The 18293-nt window shown below is 38.5% G+C and overlaps 1 protein-coding gene across 2 annotated transcripts in view; it reads left to right on the top strand.

Annotated features, from left to right (window-relative positions):
- Window positions 1-18293, top strand: part of Klp98A (kinesin-like protein 98A) — a 123812-nt gene that overhangs the window by 82572 nt on the left and 22947 nt on the right. Inside the window, exons 12-18 of one of the 2 annotated variants that reach the window (XM_083137793.1) lie at window positions 458-547; window positions 2633-2806; window positions 4271-4453; window positions 7061-7255; window positions 10035-10181; window positions 11034-11122; window positions 14372-15125. In XM_083137793.1, the coding sequence (XP_082993919.1) occupies window positions 458-547; window positions 2633-2806; window positions 4271-4453; window positions 7061-7255; window positions 10035-10181; window positions 11034-11122; window positions 14372-15125 (1632 nt within the window). The remainder of the gene's footprint in view (window positions 1-457; window positions 548-2632; window positions 2807-4270; window positions 4454-7060; window positions 7256-10034; window positions 10182-11033; window positions 11123-14371; window positions 15126-18293) is intronic. The other variant, XM_083137795.1, reaches the window with a different exon arrangement.

Here is an 18293-nt window from a genome sequence, read left to right as displayed (position 1 = left end):
CGCCATTAAGAAAATTTTCTTAATGTTGAACAGTTAATGTAACAATAATACAACAACGATGTAAATATAATAATATACAGTATTATTGCAATAATTTATGAGTATTATGTACAGCTGTGCACCTTAAGTTGAAATTTTGTTTTCTCAAAAGCTGAGCAGTAAATAATTGAAATTCATCTTAAATTTGATTGCATCTTGAATTCGAAGAAATGCTGTATATATAGCTCATTCTCTCAAGGACTAAAAAGTTTATAACTATCAAGGTGGATGCAATCCTTACAAATACCATCTTATCTATTAGTTACACAGTCATGATTGTATTACTCAATCAGTTATTGCTAACTAATTGTCCATATCTTTAACAGTGTTAGTTCCAGAACCAAATCTGTAACCGTGTACATTTATTTATACTTGCCGGCTTACTAAAGTAGATATGTACATTATGCCTTTATTATAGAGGGAGCAGGCGGAACGAGAATTGGACTGGGAAAGGGAGCAGCAAGAGAGACGGAAAGCATTGGAAGCTGCCCAAAAGGAACTGGAAGAGGTTTGTATTGTTATTCCTTTGTCTTCATTTTGTTTAATTTGGGTTCTTTCCCACAGTAAATATACTTGAGGAGGTAGTATATAACTTAAAACTATAAATAATAATAATCCGTGGCTCGACAGCCATGGAAGGGCCTTGGCCTATCTCCTGACTGCCAGTCTCCTTCTTACAGTCCTACCTAGAGGCGTGGAGATCTTCAACTGGTAATGGGGTGACATGGGGTCAGCACATCAAACCCTCAGCTGAGAGATTTCCGAGACCAGATTTCACTACTCAATCAAAGCTCCCCAATTTCCTCACGATGGTGGCTTACCACTGGTCCTATACATAGGCCAAAAACCCAAGTGGACTCGAACTCGTACCATCCTGCAGTCGGTGTCCAATGCACAGCACCTTAGACTGCACGGCTACGGAGATGGACAACTTAAAACTATATTTGATTATGTATTTGTATTGTTGTTTTACGTCCTCTGGACAACCTTCTGAAACTCAAAATCAGAATCTTTAGAGATAAGATTGTGATTCAAGTACTCAACATAATGTCTTGACTATTTCAACGTAATACAGTGACTATTTCTTTATTCTAGAAAATATTTGTAATGAACAAATAGTATAATTCTAGGGTGTTCAGGGCAAGACACACAAGTCACAAACTGCAATTTTGTGTTGCTTTCATCTACGTCACACTGAATCAATTAAAGAAAATGTAAGTTTATATTGGGCATGAGTAAAGATTCTTAACAGTGATGATGCAACTTGTATATTATGTCTATCATGTTTGATATCAAAAGAATAAACATAAATAACTGTCCTGTAAAATTGCATTTTTTACTTGAGTGCTTTTCCCAAACATCGTAGATTAATTTTTAGGAAAATTTGTTTCATGCATCATGAAACTCATACTTTGTTTCCACACTGCCAAGAGAGTCACCTCCCCTGTATTAATACAGTGGAACCTAGATTTTATGCTCTTTTATGGAACCAAGCTGAAAAACTGAAAATGCAGGGAAAATAAAATCTAGCAAAATCTTATAACATTTTGCTATGTTCGGACCATCAAGATTAAATGTACGAGGGCCATTTTTCTTGTAGTGGCATCACTGTTGGAATATGCTTGTCAGTTGTCGCTGGAACAAAAGATGATTGGGTCTTGTTTAGTCTTGTACTACAGATCGTGTGCAGGTGTTTGGTGCAGAATAGTACTGTTTTGTGGTAGTTAGAAGATGTTAAAGTGCCCTGAAGAATGTTCACGCTTGAAGAACTGAATATTCATCAAATTTTAGGTTGCACGTGGAATGAATGCATGATAAATTCACAAGGGCTTAAGTGAGGCATGTGGGGATTGTGCTTTACAGTATCGTACCGTTTCCAGATGGGCCAAGGCATTTGAAAGTGGTCGTGAATGGTGGCGGACATCCTCGCATGGCAACAGATCCACACCCCTTGATGCACTTTGCAGATTGTTGGAGAATGATCGGTGTTCGATATATGTAGTAAATTAGCAAATTAACTGACAATTTCACCATCCTCTGTATATCGGATGCTAACTCAGGACCTCGGCCTGCATAACATATCGGCAAAATGGGTACCTCATATCCTGATGGAAGTTCAGCAAGGGCACGCATGCACCTTGCACGTTGGCGATTGGCAGGTAACGTATTCCTTGCTCAGATTATTGCCACTGACGAGACATGGGCCGGATAGTACAAATCTGAATTGAAGCAGCAGTCGAATAAATGGCGTCATCTGGCTTCACCATGTCCAAAAATAGTCAGACAGGAACCGGTGAATATGGTATGTATCTTCTTTCATGTCTCTTTCTCATACATGTTGCCACTACAAGAAAAATGGCCCTCGTATAATGCAGGAAAATGTAAAATTAGTGAACGTAAAATCAGGGTTCCACTGTAGTATTTTGTAACAATTTGCAAAGTGTGTTTTTTGTGTGTGGTCTCACTATAGCATTGAATTGCTGCCTATAACTTGTGTATAGAATCACACATGTGCTTATATGTTTTTATAGAAAACATTTTTTTTTATTTTGAAGAGTACCTGGTGCTAGTAAACACACTCTTTTGTCCTCAGGAAAGGCAAATGATGGAGCAGGAATACCAGGTGCAGAAGCGTCGCTTGGCAGAGGATTGGCAGCGCTTGGAGAAGCAACAGCAAGAGACCCTGGCCGCTCTGAGAGCTCGCGAAATGGAGCTGAAGCGTAAGAAAGAAGTTCTGGAGTGGGAGAGAGATGAAGAGGCAGCACAAGTATGTTAATAGCTGAAGTTGACCCATATTGAATGTGTATTTAGTCATAAAACTCTACCATTTGCAACATAAAGATGGATAGAACATAGTGTATGCGCTTTTATGTTAGTTGATGTTCAATTTGAAGAGAATGTTCTGTGTGTGTTATCTGGGCACCCCTTTTGATCTATGATGGAAAGTCCGTAATGGACATTTTCTATTTTGTTTTCCTCGGAATTTATTTCCCACAGCAATAAAATAGTACACAGGTATCTTAGGGTAGGAATATACACTACTTTTCCACAAGATCCCTAAGTTTGTTGATGTACTTGTTCAAGCGAGAAATGTACTTTCCAATACTACTGTGGTAGAAGTCAGGGCTTTTCATTGGCATTGACTTGACAGCACATTGAAGCAAGGGGTCCCTAGTTTCAGTCCCTATGGAGGAACATCACGTGACAGTTCAGATCCTACATTAAATTTCCCAATTAGCCTATATGAGCAAACTTTGGCGAGCTTAAACTTTGTATTCATCCACGACCAACATTGGAAATGTTTATTACTGTACTTCCACACACATAACATGGGAGAGCTTGCCCTATATTCTCATATCTCGAAGAAAATATCATAACACTGACCTTTTGAATCAAAATAAACTAGTGTTTGCAGTAGAACAGGTATTTGTATTTCTGCAGGGAGTTCACAAAATGGGTGTACCCCCCTGTATTTTTGACACTACGATGGTTATGGTTGAATGCTTGATATGAACACATACCTGATGGTTTAAGTGTCCAGAACATCGGTATGGAGACAGTCTTTTTCGTAGCACGGCTGAACTATGTGCCATATTTTGGCACACTTCGCAATGCAAGTGTGAATAAGACCTTTTTCCGGGCAGTGACGTTCCCCTCAATAACGTTCTGAAGGGCCTCCAAGAAGTCCCAGAGTTGGTTAATCAATAACACAGGTATGTGTTCATATCAAGTAATCCAACTATTATCATCGTAGTTTCGAAAATAAAGCAGGGGGGGGGGAGGGGAGGGGGGAGGTTATTCCCACTTTGTGACCACCCTGTATTTAAATGTGTGATAGAAAAGACAAGGAGATATCTGTAATGGATTTAAGAATTTAGTGAAAAAAAGGACAGACATTGGAGTTGAAGTGTTGTAAAATTTATAGAAGCATGATATGCAACTCATGAATATTTGCCTTTAAATATGATTTAGATCCCACTATTTGTGTAGAACGTTAATTTTGCTATAAGTTCTGAGTTGACTGTACTTTTTTAATGTTGCCATTGATTTTTGCTAATGAGTGCACATTTTCCTATAATTTTTTAAAATAAAGATGTTAGATTTTCACACTTTAAAGCATGAACAATCTGTTCTTCAGTTATATCAAGTTTTTATGTTATGCTTATTTATTTTATGTATGCATATTTTGTGTTGTGCTTTCATGTGTCGTTGTAAATTTTGTTTGCATTAGGTCGAAAATGAAACCAAAAAAATAGAAGCCCTAAAGCAGGAGTATGAACAGAAAAGAAAGGAATGTGGTATTTTTGAGAGCATTGTTGCGAAGTTGAACAAGCTTCGCGTAGATAGGCTGTGTAGCTCAGAGGGTCACCCTGGTGAAAATGGAAGAAATTTAAGCAATGAATTTCTTCTGCAGGTAGAGTATTTTGTTCTTAAACTTTGTAACATTAAATAATGGAAATCACAGATATCATGCATTATTAACGCCGAAATTGGATTCCTTGCAGGAATATGAAATTAACTTGAAAAGTCAATTTTATTTAAGCATAGGATAACAAAATGCCTTTGAAGCTCCCTTTGGGATATGTCTGTGATGTCAACTGTCTCCAGAAGCAAATGAATGCAATGAGACATTGAACTGCAGAATATCAAAAACTACTTTTTTTATTATTTTTATTGTGTTGTATTGTTTTTCTGTTTGATTTGGTTTATTGTACTTGGTTGGATAAATTGCCATGAGAACCATTGATCTAGTATATTACATTTTCTTATACAGGGTGTCCCATAAGTCTGGACCCATAGGGAAAAATTAATAAAATTACAAATAGTCCAAATTCGACAGGCTTATTTATTTATTTATTTATTTATTTATTCCTTGTTTTGGATGGCGAAGTTAAGGCACAAGCCTTTTCTTCCACTTAACCATTTCAATTTTACATTTTATAAATTGATTTTTATAGCTAACTGTATGTTAAATATATAAAAACTAAAAACATTAAGATACCAAGAAATGAAATATATAAAAACTAAGAACATTAATATACCAAAAAAAAGAAAAACACAAGAAAAAATAAAAGAGAAAGATGCAAAAACATAAAAAATAAAAACAAATATACATACACACTAAGGAAAAAAATACACGTAAAACATAAACACACATGCAACATAGTCAAATTACAGAAAAAGTTGGTGGGTGTTCATCCTACAAGTTTACACGAAGGTTTAATTTTATTTCGCTGTTTTCAGTACTGGTAAGTTGATTCCAGAAGATGATTTCTTAATTTTGATTTGAATTGGCCGAGAGAAGACGAGTTTCTTATGTCGTAGGGAGGTCATTCCATGCTCTGACCGTTAAGGAATTTCCATAAAACGTTGTCTTGTGGGAGGGGATGGCCAGCAGAGAGTTGTCTCTCGAACGGGTGGCAAAGGTGTGTGCTGCATTTAGGGCTTGAAATTGAGAAAGTAGGTAGGACGGCTCTCCTGAGTTTACTATTTTGTAGAGCGCTGTAAGAGCGTGGAAGCGGCGGCGAGTGGAAAGGTCGAACCAGCCTAGGTCCTTGAAAGCCGGGGTCAGGTGGTCAAAATATTTGATATTATAAATGTAGCTGCACATACATTTTGTATTTGCTGTAGACGTCTTGCCAGTTCACTGTTGAGGTCAATGTATGTCCAAGTCACAGTACTCTATTTGAGACAGAACTAATGACTCCACGAGTGTTTTCTTTACCTCTTGTGGTAAAATATTTTTAAGGCGGTACAGCGAGTGTAATGCTGCGTAGGATTTTTTGCATATGGCCTTCACATGGTCACTTCAAGTGAGGTTTTCGTCCACAACGACTCCAAGGTCTTTGACCGAAAGCAACAACAAAATGGGAGGATTGTTTTTCCATATCCCACACCAAACCAGGAGGCATTGGGCACCTTGTTTCTTGGAAGGGTTGAACCAATGAGGATTTGGTGGTCACCAGTATTGAATGTTCTGACTGTTGACTTCCCCAGAAACAAAAGTTTGCTTCATCATAGAACAGAACTTTTGATGGAAGTGTCACGTACTGTTCTTCAACAATAATATTAGAAATCCCTATGAGTCCAGACTTATGGAACACCCTGTATATTGGTTAACCTATCCATGTATCCTTTGTTTCTTACATGGCAGACACATGGTCAAATGAGGAAATTGATATTGCTACTATCTAGTACTCTAAAGTTTCTCGCCATCCTCAGTTGCGAAGTGATCAACACATTCCTGATATAGGAGCCACCGCTTCACCCAGCCTCTAATGAATGTGCCACCCCTGGAGGAGTTAAAGGTGGCCGAAGCATGGTGCTTACCATCAGTTCTGCAAATGGCCGAGTCTGTGAATATGAGGTTCAGATCCCACTTTAAACTGTAGGTCCAGTACTAATGAGCCTAAAACAAAACAAACTAAAAAAACAAACAAACAATGTACAGGGGTAACTTTGACTTTGACTTTTATTTAGTAGTTCCTGATATATGCTTGTAACATAGGAGTACTTTCCTTTTGTTTTAATAAGTTTTGTGTAGTGTATATATAAATGTGAGGGTACTCATTTGCACTTGAAATAAGTTTCAATACGATTTTTGTTATTTCTATTACAGTTGTTATGTTTTGTCAAGAGATGAACAATAGAAAGTATATGTTGCATCATTCAAACTTGTATTATAATAATACTAAATCTAATAGTGTTATTTCTTTTGTAGTCTACAATTATTACATGCATAAAAACACAGTTTTTCATTATTACGTTTCAGGAGAACAAAAAAAATATGATAGTGCACATTGATTGCTATCATCACTAATTCTGTCAACGGAATGCAGAAGAAACAAACATAAAATTACTTATTTTTATACTTGTTTCTTTCGTATTGAATTAACAGTATTGTTCATAGAATTTTGTTGCTGTAACAATTGAATTTTGGCCATGAGGATGTTTTTACAGAAAATAGCATCCTTGAGATTTTTCTTTGATTTTGGGTAACTTATTAATTTTTGTCTCTCAGGTTCTTGAGGAGAATTTGGCTAGTCTAGAAAACCTGAAGAAGGAACGAAGTGACCAGGATCAGAAAATTACATCTCCACTTGATAATAGCTCGCAAACTCTAAGTGATAAAATAAAGTCTGTTTGGCCTGACATAGAGAATGAAGAAGATAGTGCTAAAGCGGTTGACGATATAAGGAAGTTTGTGGTTCAGCAGGTGAGTAACTTAATTTCTAATACAGGGAGGCTTTTCTTTAGGTTTGTGAGAGTGACTGATGAGCAATGGTGTTACCTAGCAAGCTTCATTTCACCTGTGCTCATGTGTTTGTCACTTTCGCAATACTAGTAATAATGGTTCAAGAATTTGTACTTTCTATGCTCACAGTCAATGCTGAAAATATTCCCCCACTGCCACACACATTTCTATATGCAGGATACCGGGTGATCCATTTGGGATGTCATAAAAGTAAAGTATTATATACCAAAAACCATTCAAATTTATTGCTTGTTAATGGTATATACATGCGTAGGAGAGTCACAGTTTTTGTATCCCAGCACATTAGCACTCAACAGGTCCGCCATTGCGGACTTGGCACACTTCACACTGCGCAGACATGTTGCACCACGTGGCGTGCAGCATTTCTGGAGTTATCTGTTCAAAGGCTGCTCTCATCTGCAATCGCAGGTCGGCTTCAGTCTGTGGTTTTTGTGCATACACCAATGACTTGGATGTACCCCCACACAAAAAAATCTGGAGGCGTTAAGTCCAGGCTATTCGCAGGCCATGGGATGGGTCCACTACGGCCACACCAGCGATCGTTAAATATCCCATTAAGATGATCCCGCACTGAGAGAACCCAATGTGGTGGAGCACCGTCCTGTTGAAAGATAATGGGTCCAATATCCCAATTTTGCATACCATATGACGAATGAGCAAGTTGTTGCATGACCACCATCTTGTCTCTCATGCATGCACGCTAGCGCCGCCACGTGGTTGAAGTCTGCAAACCTCCACTCACTCGAAACTTACGACCTTACGGCAAACTGTTCAGAGATATGTATAACACTTTACTATTATGACATCCCAAACAGATCACCCAGTACTTCACACTACAGGTTGTCTACCAGTCTGGAAGACCTGGAAAAGTCAGGGAATTTACATTTTTCTGGAAAAGTCCTGGAAATGTCAGGGAAATTTACCATGGTTTGGGGAAAATCAGTATTTCGGTGGAAGTGTACTGCAAGTGGGTTTTTGAACAAAGAAGAAAAGGACAAGTAAAACATTTTGAATTTGTTATGGACGAACTATACTTCAGTTTGATATACTGAGTATTACCAGTATTTACAGTGGAAGTTGCATATTAAATACTCTAGGACAGGGGTTCCCAAACTTTTTCACTTCACAGCACTCTTAATGTTTCAAGATTTTTTTTGTTGCACCCAAGTCAGAGTGTAGGCCTTCTAACAATTGCAACGCTCAGTTAGTGTCGTTAGGTAGCTTGCCTTGAGTTAAAAGATGAACACACATTTCAAATATAAGCCACGGTAGCTCAGTCGTTAGGGCATCTGACTACCATGTGAGAGACCCGGGTTCGATCCCCAGCAGGGGAGAACCGGGACTTTTTCAACCCATTGAAGCAGCTCTGGCACCCACCCAGCATCGTATAAAGTGGGTACCTGGAGAAAACTGGGGGGGGGGTAAAGGCAGGCAGGGTCATGGTGCTGATCACATCACCCCCAACTCTGCCGAGATCAAGAAAGTGTGGGGCTCTAACCCCACATCCCCTATACACCTTCATGGAGTGGTGCAAAGCACAGGGGAGCACTTTACATTTTACTTTTTACACATTTCAAATTCAGAAACATTTCATATGTAAAAAAATATTAAATAAACACATTTGGATAAATGTGATGGTCCGATTCTAAAACCATGCGTATGTTAAGAAGTAAGTGTCATTTCAGTGAAAGTATTGGAACATTTTGCGGTGCACCTGTAAGCCAGACACAGCATCCTAGGGTGCCACGGTGCACACTTTGGGAACCACTGCTGTAGGAAAAGGGTCATGTTTTTAACTATTTTTAAGTGGAAAGCTGCTAATCTACTGCAGTAATTGGCTGTTGCCATTTACCACTTTCTTGTTGCAGTTTTAAAATTGTGTGGTTGATATTAGGAGTAATACATATACAGACGTCGTTAGGGCATCTGACTACCATGTGAGAGACCAGAGTTCAATCCCTGGCAGGGGAGAACTGGGATTTTTTCACCTGTTCAAGCGACTCTGGCACCCACCCATCATCGTATAAATTGGGTACCTGGAGGAAACAGGAGTAAAGGTGGCTAGGGGCATGGTGCTGATCACACCACCTCCACCTTCTCACACCACCCTTGCTCTACACCCTCTATACGCCTTCAAGGTCTGGTGCAAAACACAGGGTAGCTCTTTACTTTACTTACATATTTTATAAAGTTTACTATAATTATGAATTGTTTATATTATAGTTATGATTTTCTATTAAAAAGGCAGTTTAACATTAATCAGTACATGGCAAGTATTTTGTAAAGAGCTCAATTCTGATGCCCCTATACAGCAGTTAATTTGTTTCCAGTTCTCCTTTGTGTTATTACTTTTAACTTGGTTAAGTATGATTCTAAAATGTGGCCTTCTTACACACGTGTGTAAATACATGAATTTCCATAATGACTTGGTCCGAAAAATTTTCTTTCTTGGTCTGGGAAACCTGGAAAATTCAGGCAATTCTGTTTTTACTGAATTGTAAGACACCCTGGCTAGGCATTATTACAAAATACAATACAAAGTACACTGTACTGGAACGTCTTTCTACCCTGTCAGGTGTCTTTTTAATTTTTTTTAGCCATTTCTACCAGTTCTTTCGCTTAAACACACATATAGTATGCATGATTTGCCAGTTTTATACAGATTTTGTTTCTTATAATAATCTTCATGACTATCTTATTGTGGATTTTGATGTTTCAGAAAGAAGAGCTGGCACATCTTGAAGCAGAACTGCAATTGAAGCTGAAGAGTGTCACGGAGCATATGGAAAAGATGGAGAAGATCAACTGTGAGCTCCTGGATGTTGGAGAGAAGCAGATAGAAGTGCAGCAGTTAACTTCATCGCAGGTAGAATTTTTGTGCCTTCAAATTGGAGCATAGTGTATATGTCCTTGGTTAGAAATTAGTAGAAACTTTATGCTCATTCGAAATTACAAGGTGGGCACAAGTTATGACAACTATTTATGTTCATTGGAATGCAGAACCGGCGTGAATTGGAAGGGGGCAGTGAAATGTGAAAAGTATGATTACTAGAGCCACATATTTATGGTGACTAAAAGATCAAGATTTTGGTACAAAAACTGGGCATATTTCAGGATCAAAAGCGGAATATAAAATTACATTTCGGTGTTAAAATGGTGAATAAAAATCTAAATTTGATTTGAAAACTATATTTAGTACACACAATTAACATTGCACTTGTAATAGCACATTTATATAGTTAATCAGAGTATTAAGTTTATTCCTGTGTAAAGAAGCCATTTTTGCTTCTCAAATATTTACAGTGGAATGAATTTTCCATGATTTGCAAAACTCACATGATAGATAATTCACACCTCAGAAAAAGTGTTGTGTTGTTAAATAAACCCTAAATTTCATTTTTAAGAGCTTATTTTGCATTTTGCAGTTCATTTTGCATCATTTCGTGATGAAACATGATAGCAAAATGCACCTCACACCTTTCGAAAACATGAAAAATTGACATTACAGTGTGTTATTTCACTTTTCATGTTATCTTCAGAATTGAAATATGCATACCCCTAATGGAGAGTTGTACCATGTGTAGATTAGGGAGGAGACCAAACATCCTTAAAATAGCACCGTGTCACATGGCACTACTGGCATTGGTATCAGCTGATTCATATTTTAAACATTTTATGTGCATAATATTATCCACTAAAGTAGAATATTTTTTGGCAGGTGAATAGTGAGGTGTTCGAGGCCATGAAAAAGTCATTGGCAGAGCGGACAGAGGAGCAATTGCGGGAAATAGTGGAACGGAAACAGTCGTAAGTATTACTCTGAGTTGAATACGGTTTTTATTCCTAAAATATATGGGTGTTACTTTCAACAGAGTTGGCACCGTATCTGTTTTTTTCTTTCTTTCTTTCTCAATTACAATGGTCATTTTTTCTTTCTTCCAAATAATAATTTCAGTAAAATTCACTTTTTGAGTTAATAAGTTACTTCATTGCATGGATGTCTGGAAGAAGGTCAGGCATGCACCACCCCCCGGAAAATGACAGTGAACAAAAAATTCTATATTTCACACATTGTAATTTCATTTCAGTCAAAGCAATGCTTGTTAATTATTGCAAGGGCGTTGCCAGATCATGATAACTACAAACAGAAGTAGTATTTTTTGTTTTTTTTAGGAGACAACACTATTTAGGAGAAAAATGTGCCTCTATATCACGTATTTTAAAAATATTTAAAAATATTCAAAAAACACAAAAAATGGTACTTATGTTTTATGAGTATGTTATTTACAAAACTACGTTTCGAGAATCTACTGTTCTCTTCTTCAGGTCCAAAACTTCGACTACGAAAAACTTTCCATAGTCACGTCAAGACATTTTAAAAACCAGGAATAAGGATGTGGATTTGATATGGGTTAGACAGGAATTCAAAAACTATGCCTAGAACTGTTGTAGCCTCCATATTCCTTTACAAATTAACAGTCCCTGAAGTTAAAAAGATCCTTTCCATCTAAAACGTGTATTTCAACATTGGACAATTTAATTTAGTGAAATGACGCGGGCTGATTTTTCTGTTGTTTCCTCGGCTACCGCAAGGGTCGCTGGTGTAGCCATTTCGTCTACTGCGAATGATGGTTTTGAGTTGTTGTAATAGTGGGAGCCAAACATGATGAGCCTGTCGATGTTCAGCTCGTGCAGAAAGTGCATAATTGCATGTCTCTCTTTGATTTTGGTGTCGATTAGGGTGTGTGATGTATGCCTAACAGAAACTTTTTGGATCCTGTGTTTGTTGAACTTGAGGTGCTTTGCTAGTCTGGTTGTTGGTTGGGATTTTTTTTGCGTCCGTTAAGTGCTGTTGTATATGCTCATTGACATGGGCACCCCCTGTCCGCTCCCATAGCAAACATTGTTATGCACCTAGCTGAAAAAGATATCCTTCACTCACCAGAACTCCGATACATATGATATCGCAGATGACATTTTGGTCATTTATAAAAGGGAAGAAGAAATCGATCTACTCATGGAAAAATTTATTAACATTCACCCCAGGTTGAAATTTACAATAGAACAGGAAAACCAAGGCATCATTAACTTCCTAGATAAAACCATCAAAAGGAGGGGCAACAAATTCACCAGCACGGTCTATAGAAAACCAGGGGCAGGGAACCAGTATATCCACTCCCTTTCCAAACACCCACCCCAACATAAAGCCAATGTATAGTTTAACTTCTACAGAAGAGCTTTGTCGCACTGTTCAAGTGAAGAAGATTTGAAGGAAGAAGTTACCATAGTCACAGACATAGGACTTCAAAATGGATACACAGTACATCAACACTCTACATGGTGCAGCAAAGTAGAAATGCAAGTAAGACAACCTAACCTACACCACCCAGCCAACAACAATTAAGCTAAATGGTTTGCCCTCCCTTACCATCAGACTACATCCAACTGCCTAGCCAAGAACCTGAAACAATATGACATAAAACTCGCACACAAACCAATGAACAAAATAGCCAGTGCCCTAAGCAAACACAAGAGATCATTCCTTTCCCCACTAGACAACCCAGGTGTATATGATGTCCAGTGTGAGTGCAACTCACATTACATTGGCAGATCCATCAGATCTGTCAAAGAGCATATATATAACAGCACTTAACGGATGCAAAAAAAAATCCCAACCCAATACCGGACTAGCAAGGCACCTCAAGTTCAACAAACACAGGATCCAAAAAAGTTTCTGTTAGGCATACCTCGCACACCGTAATTGACACCAAAATCAAGGAGATGCATGCAATTATGCACTTTCCGCACGAGCTGAACACCGACAGCGGTCAGGCTCATCATGTTTGGCTCCCGCTATTACAACACCTCAAACCCATCACGCGCAGCAGACGAAATGGCTACACCAACGCCCCTAGCGGTAGCCGAGGAAACAACAGGAACCGGAAATTAACCTAACAGTAAACCATCGAGTTCCCAAGTGGATGATGGCCGAAGCTACCAAAATTAATAGAACATTTACAAGTAAGTTTCGTGGATATATGTTTAGTAACCCGTTTACGTCTTATAAAATCATTAATTTATGTTAGACAACTCACTTTCTATCAAAGGATGGAAAATTTGTGCAATAATAACTTTTGTACAACATTAATTATGTGCCATATTATTAATTGTCGCTAATGCTGTATAAACGTTGTAATATTTATAATTCTGACATTGATATAGCATCAAAAATCAATAGTCAACGAAAACTGAATACAGACAATATTGAACTGCATTTTGCATAGTTATTTTCCTAATATATAAACCCACAGAAGTTATATCTTCACCTTCATGTTATATTTCAAACTATTTTTGAACCAATTAGAATTGTGCAAGTGATAATTACACTTTTGGCAGAGAAGTCAAATAATATTTAAAATCAACAGCCAGGACACGGTGATAAGTTGTTTTCCAGAATAGAGTGTAAGTTGTAGGAATTTCAATGTATGTTTTTCAGTAAGTCGCTAAGAATGGAAATTTTTCTCTTGACTGTACTTTCACACTAATTATAAACATAACAAAATGACAGAATTTCATAATAAGATATGTTGTTTATTGAAATACTGAACAGGTAGCCTAATCTGTAATTTTGATGTAAATTGATATACAGTGGAACCTGTCCAATCTAAAAAACTTAAAATGCATGAAAATGTAAAATCGAGGAGAATTTTATAACATTTTGTTTCGTCGGACCATCAAAATTGATAATGCGGGAAAATGTAAAATTCAGGAGTGTGAAATCAGGGTTCCACTGTAATGATATTTCTATATTGGCCAATACCAATAGATTCCACACAGTCAAAACAGCAAGATGAAATCAGGGCTGGCTAGGTAGCTCAGTTGGTAGAGCAAGGGCATGGTATGGCAGAGCCCCCGCTTCAAGTCCTAGTTGAATCTTTGTGCCAAACAGTAAAGATCTATCCAATGTTTACTATTTTCTCATGCACAATTTATATGCATTCGCTGATGTACAAAGTGTGTGTTTGTTATAGTACTCATAAATCTTTTCTTTTGCAGATTGACATTAGATCTCAAACCTATTCTTTCTAAGAGTGAAGATGACCGGGAAACCCTGGATGACCAACCTCTGACTGGGGATCGTGTAGAAATAGACCTGTCTTCGCACGGCACAGACACGTTCCACACAGCGGTTTCTCTGAATTCGGAACCCTACTGTTCTCCACGTGAGGAGGAAGGAAAATCTGGCGAAGACGAGAACCAAACTAGTTCCAGTCAGAATAGCGATTGTGCCGTGAAATCAGTGGTTGCAGTAATGAGTGACAGTGGCGTAGGGTTGGAAATGAACCACAAGGGAACGGGAAGTGGCGAGTCGTCAGGGGAGCACAGCGTTAAAACTAACGAACCTATCAGCTCCATTAATTTGGAGTTCAGCGAACCAGTGTCCGTTAATTGCATAAATAAGAATACTTTCGAAGAAGAAAGAACGGAAGACAAAGAACTCTTTTCGTGCGAGGACGATAGCGATGAATTGTCTAGTTCACCCGACGAAGACAAACACGATTGTGAGAAATTGCATTCTAGTCGTGTGGCTGGAAATTCGCCGTCCTCTACCGAAGCAAGTTCTTTTGAAAAGGTCTCTCCCATTCAAGGTACTATGGAACATGTCGAGTTTGAAGAGTTAAATATGACTGTGGGGGAGGCCGTACGTGCCTTGGGGAAGCTTTACCAAGAGGTGACACGCCAGAAAAATCTAATTATGGATAGCCTGGAGAATGAATGTGAAAAAGATGAGATCAAGAGACAGATTGCGGTAAGTATTGTTGTGTTGTAAACTTTTGCATGTTGAATGAATGCGCTCTATTGAAGGGAGATTTCACCACCGAAGTGACACGTATCACTTGAGGATTTCACCAATCGAACGGGCTTGTGCAGTCTGTCATGCTGCTACGGTTTGAAATGTTGGTCTTGATTGGCTCATTCCCGGGCTCTTCAGTCTGAAAGCCTGTTGCAGCAGTTGATATATCTATCATTCTGATGGTTTGAAACATTTATTGATCAGTTGAAAATCTTTTGACTGTAATCAGTGAATAGAATTTGCATAATTTGCAAGATGAATAGACTTCCTGAAAGTGTCACGTGGAATTTTAGCAGACTCTGGTATCACTTGACATTTCCCTGGTATCACTCGACATTTCCCTGGTATCACTCGACATTGGTATCAACTTAGCCCTAATGAAAATGTATCTTTGGCATTTAAAAAATACAAGAAAAAGGTAAAAAATAACATTGCATGTGCAATATCACCCAGGGTGTCTACTCGCCGGGAATTTCTCGAATTCTCGGAATTACGTGTGAATGAATGGCTCTGGGAATTATACGTGAATTCTGCTTGAATTTTTCTCCATAGACGTGAAAAATTGAAACTTTTATTAATTCATATTGTAAGGTATTCATTAATGACCTGATTCAAGTTTTTTACAGGATAGCTTCTATTTTTATCGAGGAAGGAAATGAAAAGAAAGCTGCGTGGAAAATAAAACAGAATTCTCTCAATCCGTATACTTTGTTAGTATCCTTTGCAGAACAATCAGTTTCACGGACGGGAAGATTGCAAGATATCTTGAAGTTGATTAGTTAAATTTGAGTATGAAATGCTTATACAATTAGTCGTCGATTAGTATATCCCGTAACATTTGTGACGTGTGTTTCTAGATGTATTTCGAGTCTGAGTATGTGAAACTTCAAATGTACCTAGTCGTATCATAAATTCTGTTACAAAGTTTAGACAGGGATGGCAACACTGGTTGGCAAGGTAACCCTGCAATGTTGGATCAAACAACAACCAGTATCATTATGTGTTTGGCTGTGGTAGCGGAAAGGTGAATTTCACTGAGAGTCGAATGGAGTGGGGTGTATACGAGAACCGTGTGGCAGTAATCGCACTGCACAAAGTTGGTAAATAACCATCGGACATTTTCAACACCCTGAAAAAGCTGTATATCAGGATGTTCGTTTATCGGACCATCAACAGATACTGTGGCACGGGACAATTGAGGACTGTCCCAGGAAAGGTAGACCTCGCTGTGTGAGGAGCCAGAAGCTCATGAAAGCAGTGGCGGCGCGGATTCGACGAAATCCTGTCAGGAAACAAGCAGTGATGGCTTGAGAGCTGAACATTTCGAAAATGTTGATGTCGCGTGTGCTCCGAAGTGACCTAGGACTCCGCGCTTATCGGCGAAGTACTGGTTACTTCCTCACTCCACAGCTTAAGGTCCAGAGGGAGCAGAAAACAAAAAGACTCATTCAGCGTTACGCAAATGGTGGCCACAGGAGGATCCTTTTCATGGACGAATTGAAGAGTCTTACAATCGTCAAAACGACCATGTTTATGCCTCGACATCCCAGAAAGCTCGTGAAAACACACCTCGGATCCTCAGAGGCCCTCATCCCGCCTCAGTGATGTTTTGGTGGGGTGTTTCGTACGATGGCACAACTGACCTCCACTTCTGTGAACATGGTACACTTTTGCAGATGTTTTCACACCAAGTGACAGTGTTGGAGCCACTTGTGAAATTGTTGACCCGCACCATGTTCAACAATGAGCTGTGGAGCTTCCAGCAGGACTCAGCACCGGTCCACAAGGCAAATACGACACAGGAGTGGCTTCAGAGGAATGTGCCTGATTTCATTGCTCCGGCAGATGGCCCTCCTGCAGCCCCGACCTCGGCCCATTGGACTACAGGTTGTGGTCCGTTTTGAAGGGCATGGTCTGTAGGAAGTGGCATCCAAACCTTGGGAGTCTGAAGCATTCTCTTGTGAAGGCAGTGGCGGACTTTCCCCTTGAGACCGTGCGTGCTGCGATGGATGACTGGCCTCAGAGACTTCGGGCCTGTGTGAAGGCCAGAGGTGGCCATTTTGAAGAGTGATTGGTGCTCTGTGTTGCCAAGACCTGTACCTTTGTAACATCCAAATATTAATTTATTAGCTTGTTCACTGTGCCTGTAATTCATTATTAACTTTGTAACAGAATTTGTGATATGATTAGGTAAACTTCGAATCTTAAAATATTTTAAAAATATATACTGTTGAATTGAATTATAATTTTTGGATACATTGGAATCACACAGACCATTTATATTGTTAATATTTTGTGTGTGTGGTTTGTGAGAGGCGGTAATACGTAAGGTTGAAATAGAAAAAACTTCTATTTGTACCCTTGAATTTTTTGACAGTTCGCCTTGAAAACTGGGAATTATACTTGAATTTGATCATGGTCCTAGAGTGGTCACCCTGTCACACTTTATGTTTCATAACCTTTTTTGCTAATTTGTGTAAAATGTAGCAAATGTTACTTGCTATTAATTAGTACATTTCAGTATTTTACTGATGTGGATTTTTTAGCAAATGTTCCATAAAAAACTTGAAAGGCTTATTCATCCTCTTAACTATTCTATAGAACCAACCCATTGACTGCATTAAGTTTTTACCTTAATTAAAATCTGCATATTAAGCTGGACTCGGTGCATCGAATCCAATCACTGCTGTTCCCAGTAACGTATCCTGAAAATTTGATCTTGTTTACCGCAGCAATTCTTATTTATTGTACACTGCATCTAGATTATTTAGATATAATGGAAATAAAACATTAATACAGGCTTTCAAGTAAAACAAAGGCAGGAGTCACGAGAACTTCAAATTTTACGGCAGTTTTGATTAAAGTTTTTCCTTTTGACCAAAAATTTGACCTGAATTTCCCTTCACCAAGGAAAATTTCCCTTCATGTAGCAACACTGACTCTGCCAAGCACTGCACAGAAAGCAGGAAATAACAAGTTTCTCTTCAGCTCCCTTGCCTCTCGGTGTACAATTTGGGGAGGAAACCTGGTTGTCAGAATGGCGCGATGGAGAACGATCATTGGCGTACAGAAACCAGTCTTAAGTTATTTCAATAATTTACTTAAATTCTGGTTTAAAAGCTT

Source organism: Lepisma saccharinum, chromosome 16, assembly GCF_977018435.1.
Source record: "Lepisma saccharinum chromosome 16, izLepSacc3.1, whole genome shotgun sequence".
Taxonomy (NCBI): Eukaryota; Metazoa; Arthropoda; class Insecta; order Zygentoma; family Lepismatidae; genus Lepisma; species Lepisma saccharinum.
The sequence above is the reverse complement of the archived record's forward strand: the minus strand, read 5'-3'. Positions and strand labels throughout refer to the sequence as shown.